The sequence below is a fragment of the Salvia splendens genome, chromosome 6, assembly GCF_004379255.2.
Source record: "Salvia splendens isolate huo1 chromosome 6, SspV2, whole genome shotgun sequence".
Taxonomy (NCBI): Eukaryota; Viridiplantae; Streptophyta; class Magnoliopsida; order Lamiales; family Lamiaceae; genus Salvia; species Salvia splendens.
Genome location: NC_056037.1, coordinates 17,664,989 through 17,689,504, shown reverse-complemented (window position 1 = coordinate 17,689,504; position 24,516 = coordinate 17,664,989). Strand labels below are relative to the sequence as shown.

The 24,516-nt window shown below is 37.1% G+C and overlaps 1 protein-coding gene and 1 pseudogene across 1 annotated transcript; one reads left to right on the top strand and one right to left on the bottom strand.

Annotated features, from left to right (window-relative positions):
- Positions 1–4,260: 4,260 nt before the first annotated feature.
- LOC121808903 lies at positions 4,261–7,701 on the bottom strand (annotated as a pseudogene).
- A 7,581-nt stretch (positions 7,702–15,282) lies between these two features.
- On the top strand, positions 15,283–16,270 carry LOC121807283 (malate dehydrogenase, mitochondrial-like). Its single transcript, XM_042207499.1, has 5 exons — positions 15,283–15,391; positions 15,498–15,666; positions 15,743–15,804; positions 15,892–15,998; positions 16,227–16,270. The coding sequence occupies exons 1-4, from the start codon at positions 15,311–15,313 to the stop codon at positions 15,970–15,972; spliced, it is 393 nt and encodes a 130-aa protein (XP_042063433.1). The 5' UTR covers positions 15,283–15,310; the 3' UTR covers positions 15,973–15,998; positions 16,227–16,270.
- The last annotated feature ends 8,246 nt before the right edge of the window (positions 16,271–24,516 follow it).

Below are 24,516 nucleotides of genomic sequence, written 5' to 3'. Positions count from 1 at the left end.
TAGTAGTACGAACGAAGAATATTCTCGTGTTTTGAACATATTAAAAAACCAAATATGGGATTCTACTCATGTTTTAAACATATTAATAAAGCTAGTATGATTGAAGCATGCAAAAACAATTATTAAAAACAACAGTTATGCTTTTGGGTCATACTAAACGATTTTATGTGTCATAAAAGTATGTGGGTATATTGGGTTATAATAATGCAATATTAGAGTCATGACGTAAAACTACTGTTTTATATGCCAAAAACTTAATCTATTCTTTTGGTTCATACTAGATGAATATATGGGTCATGAAAACTTAATGGTAAACTGAGTCATAATAATCCAATGTTCCAGTCATGACATAAAACAACTAAGAAACAGAATGCCTAATACAAATATGAATGAACTCAGTAATTTCTAACAACGTGACATTGCAAATAAAATGGTCTCCAAAAAAAACTTAAACTGACGTTAGTTTTTTGAAGTAACGTCAGTTTAAGTTTTTTCAAAAAACCCTAAACCCTAAACCTTAACCCTATCAAACTTCAGAGTCCAGAGCCTTTGTCCTAGCGGCAAGGAGCTTAGACATTATTGCATGAGGTGCCGAGTTCGAGCCCTCTTGACATCAGTTGTAATTTCCTCCTATCTATAGTATAGGAGTTTATTTGTAATTTCCTCCCTTATATAGGAGTTAATTATTTTAAAAAAATAAAAAAAAAACCTATCAAACTTCAGAATTTCTTCTAGACCGCCGCTTTTCGTTCTCTTTGAATTTGTCGCAATTCCTTGAATCGTGGTAACCCCACTCCTAACATTTCTTGCATTGACGCAAAGGCTTCCTCTTAAGCTTCAAAGCCTTCTCCACTCTTGAGGGGAGTCTACTACCACATCCCTTCGTGCTGACGACTTCGGGTGGTTGAACATCTACTTCCCGGGGTGCCTCAGCCCCATTAAATTCCTAAATTAGTTTCTTCTATAGGGCATTCTGGTGTATTTAAATCCGTAATAATTCATAATCAGAAAACACCAAAAAACTAACGATTAAGAAAAGACAAGTTTCCATCTACTGGATGTAGAATGATAATAGGTCATAATATGAAGAAATCGTGGCATACAACTCATACAACTATCTTATACGAAAATGGGTCATACTATACACAAATCGAAGCATAGCGGACAAATCGATCAAATAATATAGTTGAAAAGATTCATACAACCGAAGACGATGACATACACAGATACAAATATGTGAATCGGAACATAACAAACAAATGAAAATAAAAAACATAACCATAACCTGTATTCCCAATAACGTCATCGGAGTGTGATTGATTATCTACGGGCGAAGTAGATTGTGTGTCGGATTCCATTTTTGGAGTTGCGATCTGCCAACGTGGATGATATAGAATTGAAAATGGAACAGATTAATCTGGAACACGATTGGAGTTGGGATCTTCCAACGACGATGATATAGAATTGAGAATAGAAAAGATTAATCTGGAACAATTGTAATGGAAGTTTGATGGTACAGTGGCTGAAGAAGATGAATATACGAAGGAGAAGAAGTTGAGTCAATTCAAATCATAATTGACGCATATGATTTGTTAGTGGAAAGAGAAATGTCAAAATTATAGGAGATGCCTTAACCAACGAGATGTAGCTAATGACTTAATTAATCTTATTGGATTTTTAGTGAATAAAATAATAAGATTTAAGGAATTAATTGAGCCATTAGATCTTTTAATATCAAGATGATCTTGCCAGATCCTAAGGCTGAAAGTTGGCCTGTATTACTTTGTTTAAAGCCATACTTGTTTTGATCAACATCCTATATATATATATATATATATATGGAGATGATCAAAATAAAAATGCATTTAAATCCAGAAATGCAGTCTAAATCTTAGCCCTAGGATTAGATGATCTAATGGTCAATAATTAACCAAAAATACGGAAGGTCATAATTAAGCAATTTTAGGTCATATTATAATATTTGGGTTTAATGTCATGCTAAGATCATTTTAGGTCATGTTTTGTTAGCATGACCTAAAAATTAACTAACTATGACCTAAAAGTGCCCTACGTATGATATTGTTCTGCGTTTCTGTATTTAAACCTAGTTTTGCATATATCAATGGAGACCATATTTCTATACTTAGGGACTTCTTTTGATAGATTTAAATCCAAATCATAGCGCATTATTGAATAAAGCGACAGCATCCAAACATTATGCAAAGGAGAGCAAGAAAACAAAGATCAACGTAGAAAAGATGATAGCAAACTACGGATCTTAATCAATGGTTATGTCATACCTAAAACTACTGAAACTTTTTTTCATTTCTTTATAGTATACCACTATTTTAAGTAAATGATGTTTAGACCTTGTAATTCTCGATTTTTGAACCATGTTTTATAAATGTCAGATGGATATTATTGTTACTTCACTATATATATTATTTCATCTGTATTTATTTTGGAGTCTCTATGTACTAGTAATCCACTATAATTTACCAATTAATAAAAATACAGAGCAATCAAAGCTCTTCATCTGTCAAATTATTCTGCTGTTATTGACAAATTTAAAAATTAGGTCATATTATTATGACCAAAAAATACAATAAAAAAGACCAAACAACACCTATTCTTTTCCATCCAACAATATTAATATGACTGAAAACTGCACTTACAATGACCTAAATTGCCATATTGAATAATACATTAGTTGTTTGAGTAAAAATAGAATCGGTTAAGGGTACTGCAATCCTCTTTTTTCTTGTAGTCGAAATACCATATGATGATAATTACTTCATACATTGGGTCATAATAAATGAATATTTGGGTCATGTCAGAGTATGAGTAATTTATGTCATAATAATCCAATATTCGAGTCATTATATAACACTACAGAGTACCAGAATGTGTCATACAAATCTGATCGAAATGTTCGAATCAAACAAACGGAAGTAAAATAAACGATAACACAAACATCTTTCAGTTTTTTGGGTCATACTAAATGAATATTTGGGTCATAATAATCAAATAATCGAGTCATTACATAAAACTACGGAGTACCAGAATGCGTCATACAAATCTGATTGAAATGTTCATATCAAACTATATGTATGGGATGGATCTGGCAACAACGACGATGGAACAAATTGATACAAAAGTATATGATGAACGATGGTATAGGATTGAAAATGAAACGCAAATGGAACAGATTGATGCAACGACGAAATCTAGAAACTAATTGATCTAGAATAATAAATCTCCATGGAAATAAGTATAATGGAAGATCGTCTGATGAATATGGAAGATATGAAGGATTTGAAGTTATGGAATGTTAATTCATCACTCACGCAGATGATTTGTTTGTGATAGGCAACATTATAGGATTTTCTATAACAGACGATTACATAATAGGACATAAGTAACCTTATAGGATTAATAATGATTAAAATAATAATATTTCAGAAATTAATATAGCCATTAGATATTTTAATCTTAAGATGATCTCGAGTAATCCTAAGGACCACATTTGGCCTCTATTTCTTTATTTAAACTCATTCTTGTTTTGATCAAAATCCTATATATATATATATATATATATATATATATATATATATATAGGGTCCTGTTAGGTTGAGATTATTTAGCTAAATTGAGAAATGAGATGCAATATCAGCCACTAATCCACAAGATTAACTAAATGTCAACAGCTATCACATTATGTCAACACGTGGGTATAAGTGTCATTTCATTTCAATAGTCAGAATATCAAATGTCAACAGCTCGTATTAAAATGTCAACAACTAAAAGATAACACTTACAATTCACATATCAATACCGAGAATATCAAATGTCAACAACTCGTATTAAAATGTCAACAACTAAAAAATAACACATACAATTCACATTTGAATACCGAGAATATCAAATGTCAACAACTCGTATTAAAATGTCAACAACTAAAAAATAACACTTACAATTCACATATCAATACCGAGAATATCAAATGTCAATAACTCGTATTAAAATATCAACAACTAAAAAATAACACTTATAATTCACATTTGAATACCGAGAATATCAAATGTGAAAAACTAAAAAATAACACTTACAATTTACATTTGAATACAGAGAATATCAAATGTCAACAACTCGTATTAAAATATCAACAACTAAAAATAACACTTATAATTCACATATCAATTACGAGAATATCAAATGTCAACAACTCGTATTAAAATGTCAACAACTAAAAAATAACACTTATAAGGATTCACCGAATGCTTCGATCTGATCCACACAAGCAACAACGTCACCAAATGCTTCGATCTGATCCACACAAGCAACAACGCTCTTGCGGAGCTTCAATTCCAAATCTATTTTAATTTCTTACAATTCAATTACCATTCCCAAACGTATGATAAAATTTCTCAATTTTAAAATTACCAATTCAAATTTGTTTATCTTTAATAAACAGCAGCTTTTGTTTATAGCACAGTGCAAAACAAATTTTTCGGCAGTGGGAATTGAAATAGAAAATTCAGCTCAATTGAATCACAAATTCAGATTATGAACTGCATCTACTCATCTATTTCCAAATTCAGACGAAATCGACCAGAAATCAAAATTCATTTACCGCACAAAATTAGTCGATCGAAATTTCCTCTGCATCGCGCTAAAATGGAGATCTTCGCGCCGGCCTCCTCGAGCTGCTTCTTCGCCTCCTCCGCCTCCTCCTTCGTCACTCTTTCCTTGAATTTCTTCGGCAATCCTTCAATCAATTTCTTCGCCTCCTTCAGCGCCAGGCTCGTCAGAGCCCTAACCACCTTAATCGTCGCGATCCTTGAGTTGCTTGGCACGTCGTCGATCACCACGTCGAAGGGGGCGAAGGAGGCGGCGGAGACGCCGAGCTTGTCCTGGAGGTACTCGACGAGCTTCTGAGTGTCGGCGAGGGTGAGGTTCGAGATCTGGTCGCCGAGCTCGACGACTTTCTCCGGAGCATCGACGGCGGCGAAGGGTGGAGGTGTGTGGTGCGGCGGCGGAGGGGGAAGGTTTTGAGGGGAAATTCGATGGTGTGGCAGGGAATGTGGGGTGGGTGAGTGGTAATCTAAAAAAAATATAGAATTACTATTCTGCCCTTTCACAATTAATTAATGTAAAAATATTTTCTATGTGGCAAATTCTTGACCACTCATTTAATAAAAATGAGTGGTTGAGATTGCATCTCATTTCTCAATTAGCTTAAAAAATCTCAATTGATCATGAACCTATATATATATATATATATATATATATATATATATATATATATATAGGGTTTTAATCTATGTAAAACTAGATTTAAATACAGAAACACATAACAATATCATGCGTATGGCATATTTAGGTCATTGTTAGTTTATGTTTAGGTCATACTGACAAAGCATGACCTAAAATGATCTTAACATGACATTAAACTCAAATCTTATAATATGACCTAAAACTGCTTAATTATGACCTTCCGTGTTTTTGGTTAATTATTTACCATTAGATCATCTAATCCTAGGGCCAAGATTTGGGCTGCATTTCTGGATTTAAACACATACTTGTTTTGATCATCTCCCTATATATATATATATATATATATATATATATATATATATATAGGAAAATGATCAATACAAAACTTGATCTCAATACAAAATCCAGACCAAGTCCTGACCATGAGATTTGACAATCCAATGGTCAATAATTAAACAAAAACACGGAGGGTCATTGTAAAGCAGTTTTAGATCATATTATAAACTTTGGGTTTGAGGTCATGTTAAGATCATTTTATGTCATCCTTACTATAATGACGTAAAAATAAGCTTACAATGACCTAAAAATGACTTTTGTATGCTTGGTTCTGCATTTTTGTATTAAGAATGGTTTTGCATGGATCAAAACCCTATATATAAATATATATATATATATATATATATATATATAGGGTAGTGTTAAACTCCTTTTCTCCCCTTAGATTTAAGTTCCTTCTCAATTTGGAGCGTTAGATTTGGACGATGGACGATCCGGATTACATTCCTAGATAATCATCCCATAATTCATTATTTAGTGTATTTCGTGCATTATGAGGGTCAATTAGTAATTTTATATACTCAAAACTGACGAAAACGTATTGGGCGAAATTTAAGCGGGATATACCCACTACTTTCCATCTACTCAACACCTCATTCATCGTCAAACGAATTAACTCCTATTCTCTCTCCCGCTTCTCTCTCCAGATTCGTCTACTCAATTTCCAACCCTTTCAAAACCCTAGCCGCCACCTCTAAAGAGCTCGCTGTTTTCTCAAAAATTCAACCGATGTTTCCTTCGATTTCCAATTATCCTTCCAGTTTTGAACCAGATTTCACTGCGTTCTAAGAAGAGGTAGGTTTTCCGAATGGTATTTTATTGGTTTACGTTATGAGTTCCCACAAGCGGTTCCCAACTTTCGCCCTTAACACATTACCCACACAACGGTACTCCCGATTACCATCAACCGCGAGTATTTGGTAATACAATCTTATAGGGTATTGTTTGATTGGTGTTCTGCGCAGTTGTCAAAATGACGAAAAGAGGACAATCATCAAATTCACAACAATCTCAGAAAGACGGTGAGTTTCTGTTTTTAGTTGCATTTCGAATACCTGGACTGCTGCTCTGATTCTGTGCTTGATGTATTTGAATTTTAATCCCACGTGTTTTAATCGAGTTTGTACATTATTTTCATCATTGTGCGAATTAATTTAACTTATGTATCCATTATCCGTATGCTGGTGAACATTATTTTATAAAATAATTCAATGGTACTGTGTTCTTTAATGTACTGGATCTGCACATTTTAGGCCTATATAAATACATTGTAACTGTATAACATTCAAGAAACTGCCGTTGGTCATTGTTGAAATAGCGGATGCAGAAGTTTTATGCTCATTAAGTAAATGATTTTGTTCATTAATTTTTATATTTGTATTCATTATATGACATGTATCATGCATCATGTCACTGTTGTTTTTATATTGTCAAGGAGTTGATCGAATATTTGTTAGTTCATTACTAGGTATAAGCTCTTCATTATTAGCCGATGTGCTTACATTATTTGCCTATGTGCATGCATTATGTTCATTTCTGTTTTTAATTGTCAACAGCCAAATGAAATATTTGTTTATTCATAACCTCATATAATCTCTGCATTACGTTCATATGTTAATGAATTATTTTCCTATATGCATGAATTGTCGTTGGTCATTGTTGATATAGCGGAGACAGAAGTTTTATGCTCATTAAGTAAATTATTTTGTTCATTATTTTGTATATTTGTATTCATTATATCTCATGTATCATGCATCATGTCATTTTTTTTTATATTGTCAAGGAGTTGATCGAATATTTGTTTGTTCATTACTTGGTATAAGCTGTTCATTATTAGGCGATGTGCTTACATTATTTGCCTATGTGCATGCATTATGTTCATTTCTATTTTTAATTGTCAACAGCCAAATGGAATATTTGTTTATTCATTACCTCATATAATCTCTGCATTACGTTCATATGTTAATGAATTATTTTCCTATATGCATGAATTGTTTTTTCTTTTGTTTTATATAGTCAAAGTGTAAAGGTATCAATTGTTACATTGTTTGTATTATAACTATATATAACTGCATTATTTACCTGCATTGTTCATTGTATTCATCAATTGTTACATTGTTCATGTTGCTGCTGCTGGACAGGGACAAAACAACTTAGGATAGACATAGAAGATGCAGTAGATGATGTACTGCCTGTTGGAATAGCCCAAAAATTCCGCGAAAGATTAACGGAAGCAACAACAAGTAGTGCACAAACTAAGGTTTATGACAAAAAGAATAAAGGCAGAAAGGATGACTATTTGTACTGTCGGCGTACACCTGCCGAGTTCTTGTCATGCTTAAAAAGTGTAACGCCGCATCAAAAAGAAGTCTATTTGTACTGGATCTGCACATTTTAGGCCTATATAAATACATTGTATTCAACTGTATAACATTGAAGAAACTGCCATTGGTCATTGTTGAAATAGCAAAGGCAGAAGTTTTATGCTCATTAAGTAAATGATTTTGTTCATTAATTTGTATATTTGTATTCATTATATGACATGTATCATGCATCATGTCCATGTTGTTTTTGTATTGTCAAGGAGTTGATTGAATATTTGTTTGTTCATTACTAGGTATAAGCTCTTCATTATTAGCCGATGTGCTTACATTATTTGCCTATGTGCATGCATTATGTTCATTTCTATTTTTAATTGTCAACAGCCAAATGGAATATTTGTTTATTGATTACCTCATATAATCTCTGCATTACGTTCATATGTTAATGAATTATTTTCCTATATGCATGAATTGCCGTTGGTCAATGTTGAAATAGCGGAGGCAGAAGTTTTATGCTCATTAAGTAAATGATATTGTTCATTATTTTGTATATTTGTATTCATTATATCTCATGTATCATGCATCATGTCACCTTTTTTTTATATTGTCAAGGAGTTGATCGAATATTTGTTTGTTCATTACTTGGTATAAGCTGTTCATTATTAGGCGATGTGATTACATTATTTGCCTATGTGCATGCATTATGTTCATTTCTTTTTTTAATTGCAACAGCCAAATGGAATATTTGTTTATTCATTACCTCATATAATCTCTGCATTACGTTCATATGTTAATGAATTGTTTTCCTATATGCATGAATTGCCGTTGGTCATTGTTGAAATAGCAGAGGCAGAAGTTTTATGCTCATTAAGTAAATGATTTTGTTCATTAATTTATATATTTGTATTCATTATATGCTATGTATCATGTATCATGTCAAAGTTTTTTTTATATTGTCAACGAGTTGATCGAATATTTGTTTGTTCATTACTTGGTATAAGCTCTTCATTATTAGCCGGTGTGCTTACATTATTTGCCTATGTGCATGCATTATGTTCATTTATGTTTTTAATTGTCACCAGCCAAATGGAATATTTGTTTATTCATTACCTCATATAATCTCTGCATTACGTTCATATGTTAATGAATTATTTTCCTATATGCATGAATTGTTTTTTCTTTGGTTTTATATAGTCAAAGTGTAAAGGTATCAATTGTTACATTGTTTGTATTATAACTATATATAACTGCATTATATGAAGTATACTATACATTACCAAACACAAAGAATGCATTATATAATCATCCTTACACATTACATTTATAATTTCGTCCAACTATTAATTCAATATTAAACCAGACACTATACGAATGGCTCCAATTCGCGGACATACATACATGTTTTGAATCTCATAGTATACGACACTCCTAGGCCCAGAAATCGGGAACCCTATGGGAAGGATTGAACGCCTATTTCGATAACAAACCTAGAAGGATGGACGCACCGTACCCATCACATAACCATAAAACGTCAATCATATTTCGATAAAACAGTAAAGAGGCACACCAAAATTAAACATGAATTTCACGATCTACACGGATTATGCGACTGAATTACAAATAAAAATTGACAGCATCCAAATCAATAAACATGGGCGTCAATTGTTGTATTACTTTCTTCCATTGATAATCGAAATACCGTGGAAAAACCGTATGCGTTCGATTTAGATTCTATAAAGCTGTTAACCACCAATTAATCGGCGTGTTGCAGAATGCTGATAAAACGCGGACAGAAGGAGAAAGAATTAAACTAAATCTGGAACAAATTTTGATGAGAAACTGTAAAAATCCTCCACGGAGCAAATCATGGTGCATTCCATAACTAACTAGAATAGAGATTCTCTATTTTACCCTTCTCACGTTAAACAATCATGAAATCTGATAATTCCATCCAAATATTTAGTCCATTGGACCAGCCTAAATACACGGTGGAGATTAAGAAGGAGATTGGATTAATAAGGGGAAAAGGATTTGAATACAATCATATATATATATATATATATATATATATATATATATATATATATACTCCCTCCGTCCCACATTACTTGATGTGTTTTTTTCGGCACGGGATTTAAGAAAGTTGTGTTTAGTGAGTTAAATAAAATAGAGGAGGGAATCAAGTAAGAGAAAGAAGAGAGGGTAAAGTAAAAGAGAGAATAAAGTATGTGTGATTAGATGTATTTTTTTTAGCCAAAAAGAGAAATGACTCAAGTAACTTGGGACAACCCAAAAAGGAATACGACTCAAGTAACTTGGACGGAGGGAGTATTTTTTTATAGTAAAAAGCAGGAACAATCCGAAAATCTTAAAAAAATAAAAATTACCGTTAATAGGAGACACTAAGTCTGTCGTGCAGGAGCCAAATACCAATGCCTGGCGGAGAGGTATCCAGAACATGGACACCCCGATAAAACGTGTATGCATAGTGTAATAAGTAGTCAGCAACAAAGTTACCTCCTCGATGCACATGGCATACCACAATTAAATCAAAGCCCGAAAACTGATCACAAATTCACTTCACAATATGGTGACAGTTGATAGAGAGTTCAAACTACCAAAAAATTATCACTTTCTACCTCTAGCATACCAATGCCAAGTCTCTCTGCCACCATATCTCAGCTAGCAAAATGGAGCAAACGCCTATATTGACCACAAAACCATGCTTCCAAATCCCTGCACTATCTCGAATCAAGCCGCCACCAAAAGCACGACCCGTCCCTCACTCTAAAGAAGCATATGTACTCAGCTTTAAACGTGGTGGTAAAGGTGGTTTCCAGCCCACCAAGATAATAACAAATAAATAGAAATTCGCAAAGGCTCCTTGTGGGATCTACCTTTTGTACTATATTGCACGTTTGTATACTTACAGTAGTAGTATTTTTAGGGATTTATTACTAATTTTGTGAATTAAATTTACAGCTAAAAAAACACAACAATTCACATTATTCATGTCATAAGCAACATGTACCGATCACATATTGTATCATCTCCTGCTGCATCGGGACAAGCCCCTCACCGCCGCTTTCGTGCAACTGCTCGATCGAGGTCCCGCCACTACTGCCGTGGTCATCTCCGGAGCTGCCGTTGTCCGTCTTCTCCAGTCGGCACGTTGCTTAGAGTGTTGGAGTAGTTATCCCTCTTTGGAACTTGAACACCCTTCGAGTCCTAAATGGACCTAAGCTAAGTTTTCATTTTTCTTTTGACAATTGCTTGAAATGTTAAAAATGGCGAATCAAATTGACATAGAAAAACTCTATTGAAAGAGGAAGAAGAAACGACAATGAAAATGCAGAAACCGTTTGAGAGAGAGAGGAGAGAAAAGACTAGAATTTTCTTTATTTGACTACATTTTAGAAAGGTTGCATACAAATACAATAAAATGCCTCATATAGGCTTGGAAAAGTGTTAAAGACTAACTAATAAAATGCTAACTACACACATTTTATTTTTCGATTTCAACATGAAACAATGTTTGGAGAGAATTATGTGTGTAGGGTGTTGCTTATTATTGGCAGATGTAGGATGTACTATTATATAAAATTGATGGTAATTAAAGGAGAATAATTGTGATTAAATCGTGCAAATTAAACTCGCAGGTAGTGTGGGAAGCGTTTCTAACTGCAGATTTGTGAAGAAGGAGAATCTACTTGAAGAATAAGGCTGTCAAATCGGGTACTCGCGGGTACCCGACCTGAAATTTTCGGGTACCCGATCCCGAAAATCCCAATTTTTGCTACCCGATCCGAAAATAATTTCGGGTACCCGGATACCCGATTCGGATATCCAGTCCCGAAAAATCGGGTACCACATTAAAATCATAACAATCTACTCCATCCCTCCCACAATAATTGCCACTCTTATTGTGGGCATGGGTTTTAAGAAATATAAATTAAAGTTGGTTGTAAAAGTTAGTAGAATGTGAGACCCATTTTTTTATATTGGTTTATAATAAAATGTAAGTAAAGTGAGTTAGTGGAATGTGAGAACTACTTACCATTTATGATAAAAAAATATAGTGTGATAATTATTGTGGGCAGCCGAAATTGAAAGAAGGAGTAACGAATTCTCTAAATATCCAATTCCACAAAACAATCTTTTAGTGTTTCAGAATATTCGAAATACAAAAAAGAAGAAATTAGGAAATGAGAAAGTTTTCGTGAATATTCGAAATATAAAGAAGAAATTGGGAAAGTGGGCGTATATAAGCATGCACAATCCAAACTGGCCCGACGGTTAACCGGCGTTTCCGAACCGCCGGTTCATTAACCTGAACCGGCACCGACGGTTTCGCGGTTCAAGCGGGCCGGTTCAGGTTCGCGAAAATCATGAACCGTGAACCGGCGGTTCGGCGGTTTGAACCGTCCGTTCAACGGTCCCAACTGGCAGATTCCGGTTAGGGGCGTAGGGTTGCAGGCGAGGGTTGCAGAAAAATCGGTGGTTTCTGACGAAAACCACCGGTTTCCGACCGTTCCGGTGCTTTTTCAGGTGGCAGAGCGTAGGGTGCAGTGTATAAGCCTGAAAACCGGTCAGAAACCGTCGGATTTTGGCCAGAAATCGGCGGTTTCCGTCAGAAACCGTGGACTAAACCGCCGGTTTTGGTCCGAACCGCCGGTTTAGGCGGTAAACTGGCCGAATTTGAAAAAAAAAATTTCTTCCAATTTTACTCCTATAAATACCCCACTTCCCCCCTCATTTTTACTCACCCCATTCTTGTGTTAACAAGGATTTCATTCTCAAACCCTTTTCTCTCCTCATTCTCTCTAATTGCTCAAGTTGTTTACTAGTTACTACTTACTACTATATTTGTTGTTGTGTTCGTAATTTACCATTTATTCCATACTCCATACATATTCCATCCATACTACTTTCATTTATCACTATGTCTTCTTCTCGTGGTGGACCGGGACGTGGTGATCGGAGCAAAGGAATTTTTCAATATCAAAGTAGTCGTCCCTCAAAATCAAGGCGACCTAGTCGTCGAGAAGTTATGGAAGAGGTTTCCCGAGTGGCGGCTGAACGCCTGCAAGTAAGTTCTAAAAAATAAAATTATTTTTACAATTCATAATTTCATAAGATTGAGTTTTTTAATTTTGTTTGTGTTCCTAATTAAACTTCAACTTATATTATATTTATAGATATAAGAAGATCATAGGATGGTCATGCTACTCGCTGAAATGCATCAAGGTGGGGCGGGGCTGGTGGTTCCCAACAAAATGACGAGTACGGCGTGTCTATATCGTCGGACTCGGACAACAATGATGATAGATCTCATTCTCGTATTCCGTCTAGCACCGTCGGAAATGAGGAGATGCCTCCTCCCCCTCCACCCACTAACACTACAAAAGCTTTGAAATCTGATATTTTTGTTAAACACTACAAGAAGGTCCCGGTGGTGATTCCAAGTCCTCATGATCCGCACTCTCAAGAAGAGACATCGCCGTTTCATGCGTATTGTAACTATTGTGATAAAGTCTACAAATTTGCGAGTGGTGGGGGATATGGCACCCTCCGTCGTCATTTGGTGACAAAGCATCCGGTAGAATGTGGCACTAACTCTACCCAAACCCAACTAAACTTCCAACCTGGTGGCTCAAGTTCGTCAGGTACGCCTCTTTTAAAATATGATCAATTTTTTTTTTCCTGACGTTATGACTAGATGAGCTGCAATGAAGCATTTTCCTTTTAATGTTTATGATAGACAAAAAATTTGAGGTTACTATGCAAAGTGGTTTAAACGTAGCTATAAAAAGAATAAGTCGAATGACCGTTCAACGATCTACCGTTAGACAATGTTTAGAGAAAAAGGTTGAATTATCACGTTATTTAGTTAACTTGGGCCACAAAGTGAACATTTGCTCAGATGTATGGACTGATTGTTTTAACCAGCATTCATACATGGGCATTACAGTTCACTTTGTGGACAATAGTTGGACTTTGAACAAGCGTTTAATTGGTTTTAGAGCATCTCCAATGGTAATAGGCCAGCCATAGGCTAGGCACAAACTCCTCCTGCCACATCATCAGCACTAAAAACTCCTCCGGCCACATCATTAGGACAAGCAACTGGACAAGTAATAGGCTAGCCACAATAAACAAAATTATAAGAAACAAATAATTAACAATCACACAAAATACTAAATTAAATTTACGACACAGATACGGGAAAATTTAATAATAATATTTAAATTAAAAAAAGTACATTAATTAAAAAAAATTACATTAATTAAAAAATCTAACGACGTGCAGTCCTCCGCGCCCACAACTCTTCAATTAAATCCTTTTGGAGTCGAATATGAGCATCCACTTAGCGCATGTCGGCATGTGCCTTGAGGCGGCCGACTTCATCGTAAGGTACCCCCATTTGTATCAACTGGTTTATCTCGCGGGACGTATAGGCCTCCAACTCTTTGTTCATTTGCCGTTCTCCTCAGCATCACCACCGCTACTACCTCTACTACCACCCGCGTTACTCATTTAACGTTGTTGCTCTTGTACAGAAATTAAAATGGAGAGAAAACTCGTTAAAACAAGTGGTGCGAATGAAAATGACGTGCAAATCGCGTATACATAGTGTTTTGAAAAATTAGAAAAAATTGAGCTGGTCGATCGCTCGCCGATCGGGAGCCTGCAATGGCGGCCAGCGCCCGAAAATCGGCGTCGGGTCGCCGATTTTTTCATAGAAAATGGCGCTCGCCGGTTCCAATGGTTCGGCGAGCGGACCGGCCAGCGCCGGGAATCGGCTAGCCTGTCTGCTCACCGCCATTGGAGATGCTCTTAGAGAATTTGAGACACCACGCACTGCACCTGAAATTGCTTCTTTAAGTATTCAAGTTTTGAATGAGTTTCAATTATGCAATAAGATATTTTCTATTGGTTTTGATAATGCAACTGCCAACACCGCAAGTATTAGTGATTTGATTGCGGCTTGTGCTCCGGTTATTGGAGGTAAGTATTTTCATCAAAGATGCATATGTCATATTTTAAATTTATGTGTACAAGATGATGCGCTTGAATTATGGCAAAAGCATGTTAATCCTATTAGAACTGCAGTTAGATTAATCCATTAAAAGCTAGCTATTGGCAAAGCTTGGAAGAAATATTGCCATCAAAAGAATGTAAGATATACGAATTTTACTATGGATGTGTCTCATAGATGGAATTCGACATATGATTGTCTGAATTCTACTTTGACGCATAATGATTATTTATGTGATTTTTTTAGAACCTATCACGTTCATGATTTATATCTTTCGCATAGTTGTTGGGAAACATAGTGTGGCTTTATTCCAGCTGGTGTGCCGAGAAAGCCCGGCATGACCCGTGATGACCTCTTCAAGATCAATGCCGGCATTGTCAAATCACTTTGTGAGGCAATTTCCAAATATTGCCCCAATGTAACATCCCTAACTTTTGCTTCATAATCATTCGTTGCTACTGAATTTAGCTTGTTACGATTGTAAATTGGTCTGTGTTGTGTGTTTTTTTTTTTTATAAATTCAGGCTCTTGTGAATATGATAAGCAACCCCGTGAATTCAACGGTACCAATTGCTGCTGAAGTCTTCAAGAAGAAGGGAGTATATGATGAGAGGAGACTCTTTGGTGTAACCACTCTTGATGTTGTTAGAGCCAAAACGTTCTACGCTGGCAAGGCCAATGTCAATGTTGCTGGTATGATTGTTTTTCTTCATTGTTATTTGATCTGTATTTCTATTTGTGCAATGCCTAAACCACACCCTATTTGCAGATGTTAATATACCTGTTATTGGTGGCCATGCTGGAATTACTATTCTCCCCTTGTTTTCACAAGTACTGCATCTATTTTCCCATTTCAATCTTGCAATTGTAGCTTACTATTCTTCTGTTGGTCTCCTCACTACCCAATGAATCATGCAGGTATATTTGCCGATGCTTGCTTTAAAGGACTTAATGGAGTCCCTGATGTGGTGGAATGTTCGTTTGTGCAATCAACTGTGACAGAGCTACCTTTCTTTGCGTCAAAGGTGTGTTGCTTTATTTTTATCTACGCTAATCTTGGCATATTCTTACCGCCCATTTATCTAACCTAATGCATAGTGCACATTTTTTCTTGGGACACTTATCAAGTCAATACTATTTGTATTCAAAACTTGGTACTCGTACTCCCCCCAACCTCAAATGGATTATAGAATATTTTGTATATGTTATCTCCAATTTGCATTTTGTGCCTATGCTATAACAATCTCTGGTGGGTGAGACTTGGGAAGAATGGTGTGGAAGAAGTTTTGGGTGTGGGCCCTATGACTGATTTTGAGAAACAAGGACTGGAAGCTCTAAAGCCTGAGTTGAAGAGTTCGCTGGAGAAGGGAATTGCTTTTGCCATTGCCAATGCCAATTAAGAAAGCCATACTAACTCAGTTTTGGAAATGTTGTGGTGTTTGACGCCACATGAGAAGTAGAGTCCCTGCCCACATTGCATCAATAAGGGGAGGAGTGTATTACCTGCAAACAATCTCATCTTTCTTTCAACCAATTCTACTTCAATTTTTCTGGGATAATGTTATCCAGCTGGACTTGGTGTCAATCTCAAGCCCCCCTTTAATTTGAGTGTATTTAATCTTTATAACTGTTTAATAAATATGCAGGCTTCGGACTCCTAATTCCAAACCTACTGAATTTATAGAAATAGCACATTAGATCATTAAAATTATTTGTTTGATGAGTTTTAAGAAATACTCCCTCCGTCCGCCATTAAGTGTCTCATTTCTTGCCGGCACGAGTTTTAAGAAATGTTAAGAAAAATGAGTGGAAAAAAGTTAGTGGAATAAGGGTCACACTTGTATATATTAGTTTTAAATGAAATGCGAGTGGAATGAGTTAGTTGAAGGTGAGACCTAATTACCATTTATGGTAAAAGTGAACCGGGACTCCTATTCGCGGACGGACTAAAATGAAAAAACGGGATTTCTATTCACAAACGGAGGGAGTAGTGAATTGAATCAGGGATATTGGCGCCTAATATCACAAAAATTTCAAGATTTTATCTTTCCCCATAAACTTTGATCTTGGCATATAAATATCACGTACTCCCTCCTTCCACGAAAAATAGGACACATTGCGAATGACACGAGTTTTAATATGAAATTGGTAAAGTAAAAGAAAAGGATAAGAAATAAGAGAGAAGTAGTGTTAGTGGAATGTGGGGTCTATATTATTAGTAAGAGAGAAGGGAAAAAAGTAGGAGATAAGTTGTTGAAAACTTTACTTTTTTAATTGTGCTCTATTTTTCATAGACAACCAAACATGTGAATTAATTATCTTTTGTATGAGGAGCTTGATGCGCAGGATGTTGACCGAACAACAAGATACATTTATAACATATGTTTGAAGATGATTCCTCATGACAAATTTTCTTTTGCAAAGATTTGGTTGATGGCTTGATTGGCTTCACTATTTGAAATACGCCACTTAAATATTGATCGAGGCCCGAAAATATTGGGGTCAGCAATTGGCATTGCTTCCAAAGATAAGATCTTTAAAACTACATTGACATAGAGGGGTACAAGAAACTTCACGAAAAATACTTGGAATGGTCTCAAGAGAACTTGTAGGGATCAGACTTAGATTGGATTCACTATTTACCAAGACCTCTTTGATCTTCATTAGGGAGCTCAGTCAAACTCCAACCATGCGACTGATATTACAATCAAAGTAACAAATAATCTTGAATACAGAATAGACCTATCTATTACACAAGATTACAGTTCACTCCAAACTCCAGCTTCTTCAACCCTGCACACTTGACAAACGAATTAGTACTACAAAGATCAGATCCTTTCAGATCTGAAGCAGTTACACGTATGAACACAAGATGCAATGAAAGAAAACACAAAAGAAAAACTGCTTTGGCTCAGACACTCGCCGATAGCACAAGTCTATTCTCAAGAACACAGATCCAAAAGGAGCACAGCAGAATCAACCGGTGATTAACCTCACCCTCCAGATTCCAGCTCAAACAGACTCCTACACCCCAGATCTACACCGTCTGAGAACACCTCACACCGAAACCCTCAAAGACAGAAACCCTAGTTCTCAACCAACACCGGCAACCGAAGTAGTTGCCCTTACTGCTACTGTAGCAAGGTCTACAGCCCTTTCAACCGAGAGAGAACTCACAGAAACCGCCGGAGAACCGTCGGAGAAGAGAGTAGAAGAGAGAGAGAGACAGAGAGAGTTTCAGAGAGCTTCGAGAAGGAGAGAGAGTGAATATCAAAGAATGAATAGAAGTGACTCACCTCTCACATAACAAGCACACACCACAATCCAACGGCTGAAAGCCTTGATTCGGGTGAGAGAACACGTGGCTGCATCTGGAGAGTGAGAATTAGTTTTGGGCCAAGCCCAACACAGCATTGTCTGGGCCAAGGAAAAAACCAGCCCAAATGAAGGTCCACCAATTTATTCAACATAATCCACATTGGACTTCATTCTGAGAAACCAACTTGTGCTATAAGCTAAAGTGAAACAATCATCACAGCCTGCAAGGTAATTCCCCCTTAGCCTTAAAGAACAAAAATAGTTCACTGGCACTCAGGAGAACCACCACACTGCCTCCAGACACCAGAGGGATAGACCCATTAGTCTAGGAGGACTTCCTGCCTCAAGTCATATACCAGCTGTACCAAGGCAAGTAAGATGACTAAGGACTTTTTCCCCGGGACATGCAAACTAACCTAAATCAAAATGCAAAAACCTTATGCAGAAAATAAGTTTTTCAACAGGTAAGCTTTTGGTGCCCATATCAGCAGGATTTTTGTCAGTGTGCACCTTTTGAAGAAACACTTCACCTTTTTCTACAATGTCCCTAATGTAATGAAACCTAACATCAATGTGTTTTGTTCTGTCATGGAAAACAGGGTTCTTGCATAACTGAATTGCAGACTGAGAATCAGAAAACACAGTAGGAGATAACTTCACAAATTTGAGTTCAGAGAGTACTCCCTTCAACCAGATTGCCTCTTTCATTGCCTCTGTAATAGCAATATATTCTGACTCAGTAGTGGATAAGGCCACTATATGCTGTAATTGGGACTTCCAACTAACACAAGACCTGCAGACAGTAAACACATAGGAGGTAGTTGACTTCCTCTTATCCCTGTCATTAGCATAGTTAGAGTCCACAAAGCCAGTTAAGTTAACACCTTCATCACATTTAGAGTAACACAACCCATACTTAGCAGTATGCTTAAGATATCTAAGGAGCCATTTCAAGGCCTCCCAATGCACAGATCCAGGATTTGACATATATCTACTAAGGCATGAAACTGCATAGGCAATATCAGGCCTAGTGCTTACCATCAAATACATCACAGAACCAATAGCATTTGCATAAGGGACCTTCTTCATAGCATCTATATCAGACTTAGTTTGAGGGCATTGATCTTTACTCAACACAAAATGGGCAGCCAAGGGAACTGAAGTAGATTTTGCATCAATCATGTTAAATTTTCTAAGTACTTTGTTCACATAAGGTTCTTGATGCAACACAAGGGTAAAACTCTTTCTATCTCTGAAAATATTTATCCCTAAGATTTTTTGAGCATCACCAAGATCCTTCATATCAAAATTTTCACTTAGAGCAGACTGTACAGACTTGATGGTCTTCAAACAGGGACCCATAATGAGCATGTCATCAACATATAATAGTAAGAAAACAGGCACAGGAGTTTCAAGGTTCTTAACATACAAGCATGCATCAAAAGTACTTCTTACAAAACCTAAGTTGTGCATGCAACTATTAAACTTGATGTTCCACTGCCTTGGTGACTGTTTCAGCCCATACAAGGCCTTTTTTAGCAAGCAAACATGATTGGGAAACTTAGGATCAACAAAACCTTCAGACTGCTTCATGTAGATAGGCTTATCTAAATCACCATGCAAGAAAGCAGTTTTGACATCCATTTGCTTCAATTCCCAATTAAAGTGAGCACATAAGGCAAGCATTAATCTGACAGTAGTAAATTTAACCACAGGAGCAAAAATTTCAGTGTAGTCTACCCCCTCTTGTTGAGTAAACCCTTTTGCAACTAGTCTAGCCTTGTACCTAAGGCCCTCCACCTCAGTTTTTAACTTGTATAACCATCTGCAATCAACCACAGAGGCACCAGGGGGCAAAAGGACCAAAATCCAGGTAGAGTTTACTTTGAGAGAATGCATCTCTTCTAACATGGCTTTATGCCACTGATTCCAAAACTTAGACTTGGTGGCCTGCTTATAAGACTGGGGTTCATCCCCATCAGATTCATGTACATTAAAAGCAAGGTTAATAAGAGCAATTAAACCAACAAATCTGTTAGGTTTTGGCACATTTTGTCTCCTAGTCCTATCCCTAGCAAGCACATAATCACTCAAGTCAGTTACAGCAGTAGCATCTTGCACACTAGAGGGACTATGTGTAGTATTCTGAACAGGAGAAGTTTGCCTAATAGGACTAGCATGCACATCAGTGTCATTCACATTATGGGGGACATCAACAATCAAATCTCCTTCATTGGGTGTGTCATCAGATGTAAGAGCTGGATAAGTCTGCCAGAAAGGCTGCTCCACCTCACTTGGAGTATCATCTTGATTCTCCACATCAGTGAGTGGGATTGAGGACTCTTCCTCCATAAGAGGTTCACTATCCTCAGGTGGTAGAGATGAGTCAGAGGTCAGTCTCAGGCAAGGGAATTCAGTCTCATTAAAGACAACATCCCTGCTTATAATGACCTTAAACCCTGGTTCATCTCTCAGCCAAACTCTGTAACCCTTAACACCCTCAGGATATCCAAGAAAAACACCTTTCCTAGACCTAGGCTCAAGCTTATCAGACTTAGTGTGCACAAAAGCAGTACAGCCAAAAACCCTTAGGTGAGAAAGAGTCAGATTTTTTTCAGTGAACACATGCTCAGGACACTGACCATTTAAAGGCACAGAAGGAGACATATTGATCAGATAAGCAGCAGTTAATAGAGCTTCACCCCAGAATCTTTTTGACAAACCAGATTTTGCAAGCATACACCTCACTTTTTCAAGTAAAGTCCTATTCATCCTCTCAGCCACCCCATTTTGTTGAGGTGTGTAAGGGACAGTCTTATGTCTCTTAATACCATTAGCAGCACATAAGTCATCAATATGTTTGTTACAGAATTCAAGGCCATTATCAGTTCTGATAGCTTTTATCTTCTTACTTGTCTGAGCTTCTATCAATAATTTCCAGGTTTTAAATCTCTCAAAGACTTCATATTTGTGTTTCATGAGAAAGCACCAAACCTTCCTAGAGTAATCATCAATTATAGATAGAAAATAAACAGCACCAGAGTGAGAAGATACTGAGGCAGGGCCCCACACATCCATATGCAAGTACTCAAGAACACATTTGCTCATATTGACAGGCACAGGAGAGGGAAAAGAAACCCTGTGCTGTTTACCCAGCACACAGGTATCACAAAAAGGCAGGCTGCCTTGCACATCAGAATCAGTCAGCATAGCATGTTTTTTCAGTATATTTAAGCCTTTTTCACTCATGTGTCCTAATCTCTCATGCCACAACATAGTTTTATCACTTTTAACAACATTAGCATAAGCATTTGCACATGACAGAGGCACAGCACTACAAACATACAAGCCACATTTCTTCCTAGCCTTGAAGAGACACATGGATCCTTTGCAAATTTTCATGCATCCATCCCCCCACTTTCCCCCAATACCAGCAGCCTCTAAAGCAGTGCAGGACATCAAATTATAGCATAAATCAGGTACATATCTGACATTTTTCAAACTGAGCACAAAGCCATTATCAAATTTTAAGCAGACAGTGCCTATACCATGTATTTCACACTTTTTATCATCAGCCATAGACACATAGGTGTTAATAACAAGCTTTAGTTCAGAGAAAACTTCTTTAAAAGGGCTGACATGATATGTACATCCTGAATCACAGAGCCAATCATTTGAATTGAAAGGACATGTAGGGGAAGCATTAGTAAGCAGCAAATCATGCACCATGAACACACATTCATTTCCAGCTTCATATTTAGCCACATTGACAAGATTTTCCAGCTGAGTGTCATTATTGGGGTTTTTCTTCTTCTTGGGCTTAGTGCATTCCTTTTTATAGTGCCCAACCTCCCCACAATTATAGCACTTCCTGAAAGATTTAGGATCCCTGCTATTAGACCTAGATCTATTCTTTTTCTTGAAATTAGAGCTGGTTCCTGAAGCATTATAAGAGTCCTTACCCCCTCTTGTTTGAGATCTACCTCTCACATTAAGGGCCCTATTAAAAACACTCTTATCAGCTGCCATTTCCCTTAGTTCAAGTTCTTTAGACTTTAGGGAGCTAATAATTAGGTCCAGAGGGGCAGTGTCTCTGCCATATTTAATGGCAGATTTAACATCACTATAGGAATCAGGTATGGCATTCATTAGAGCTATACTTGTGTATTCATCTATAGTTTTATCACCAGATCTCTTAATATCTTGCACAAGCTTCTGAAATCTATCAATGTTGTCCTCAATGTCTCTAGTTAAATCAAGCTTAAATTTGAACAGTTTTTCAAGCAGATACATTCTAGAGGACATAGAAGTCTCTGTATATAGAGAATCAAGTTTTTTCCACATTTCAGAGGCAGATTCAATATGATCAACTTTCCTAATCACAGAATCAGACAGATTTAACACAATAGTGGCTCTAGCCAACTCATTCATCTCATCAACTTTATCTTGAGCAGTATCATCAGGTAAAGAACCATCCACAACCTTAAACACTTTTTGTTGAATCAAAACACATTTCAATTTCTGTTTCCAGATCATAAAATCATTTTTTCCATTGAAAGGGACCAAACCCACAGGCTGAGTCATTTTTGCAAGAATCTTAACACAAGCACAGGCAGCAAGACAAACAAGAGAGCCTTACAGACCTTAGAGCACACAGACATGGAGCAAGAAAAACACAGAACACACTTTCTCACAGACAAACAACCTCAATTCCCTGACTGTCACGAGCACACTGGCAAAGGCTATCCCAGCTCGCAATCACTCACTCTTGGAGGGCGCAGGGGGTCACTTTGGCAGTATCAGTGCTTGGTGGCCAAGTGAGGTGAGGTCAGATGCACAAAGCAGCACAGAGCAACAGCAGTAGCAACAACAAAACACAAGAAAGCATAAAAGCCCTAAGTTCTTGCCAAGAACTATCTACCAGCAGCAATAACCCAAGCCTAAAGTGGCACTACAACAGAAAACAGTAAAACAAGCGGATCAAAGCCAATTTACCAGAGTGAATCCCCACTCGAAGGAGGATTCCACTTGCCCACCTCCTTACGCGACCTGGCGTGCCAATCTAGTCCCCCCGTGGCTCTGATACCACTGTAGGGATCATACTTAGATTGGATTCACTATTTACCAAGACCTCTTTGATCTTCATTAGGGAGCTCAGTCAAACTCCAACCATGCGACTGATATTATAATCAAAGTAACAAATAATCTTGAATACAGAATAGACCTATCTATTACACAAGATTACAGTTCACTCCAAACTCCAGCTTCTTCAACCCTGTACACTTGACAAACGAATTAGTACTACAAAGATCAGATCCTTTCAGATCTGAAGCAGTTACACGTATGAACACAAGATGCAATGAAAGAAAACACAGAAGAAAAACTGTTTTGGCTCAGACACTCGCCGATAGCACAAGTATATTCTCAAGAACACAGATCCAAAAGGAGCACAGCAGAATCAACCGGTGATTAACCTCACCCTCCAGATTCCAGCTCAAACAGACTCCTACACCCCAGATCTACACCGTCTGAGAACACCTCACACCGAAACCCTCAAAGACAGAAACCCTAGTTCTCAACCAACACCGACAACCGAAGTAGTTGCCCTTACTGCTACTGTAGCAAGGTCTACAGCCCTTTCAACCGAGAGAGAACTCACAGAAACCGCCGGAGAACCGTCGGAGAAGAGAGCAGAAGAGAGAGAGAGACAGAGAGAGTTTCAGAGAGCTTCGAGAAGGAGAGAGAGTGAATATCAAAGAATGAATAGAAGTGAATGGACTCACCTCTCACATAACAAGCACACACCACAATCCAACGGCTGAAAGCCTTGATCCGGGTGAGAGAACACGTGGCTGCATCTGGAGAGTGAGAATTAGTTTTGGGCCAAGCCCAACACAGCATTGTCTGGGCCAAGGAAAAAACCAGCCCAAATGAAGGTCCACCAATTTATTCAACAGAACTGTTATGCATGGAGCAATGTGCCGCGCTGCAGGAAGAACCGATGGCAGAATGGCCCGAGAGAAGCTCGCCATGACCGGCAGAAACTGTCAGAAAAGCTGAAGATAGCTGTTATGATATGTGGCTGAGCATAGCAGCAGGAGTCCATGCAAACTCGGCCGTGAGGAAGCATGCAGCGGATCAAGAAAGAAGTTTGAAAATTTGTTGAGAAGCTAGCCGTTAGAGGCAGTTTCACACTTAGTTGTCACAGATTTTGTGAAGCTCTCA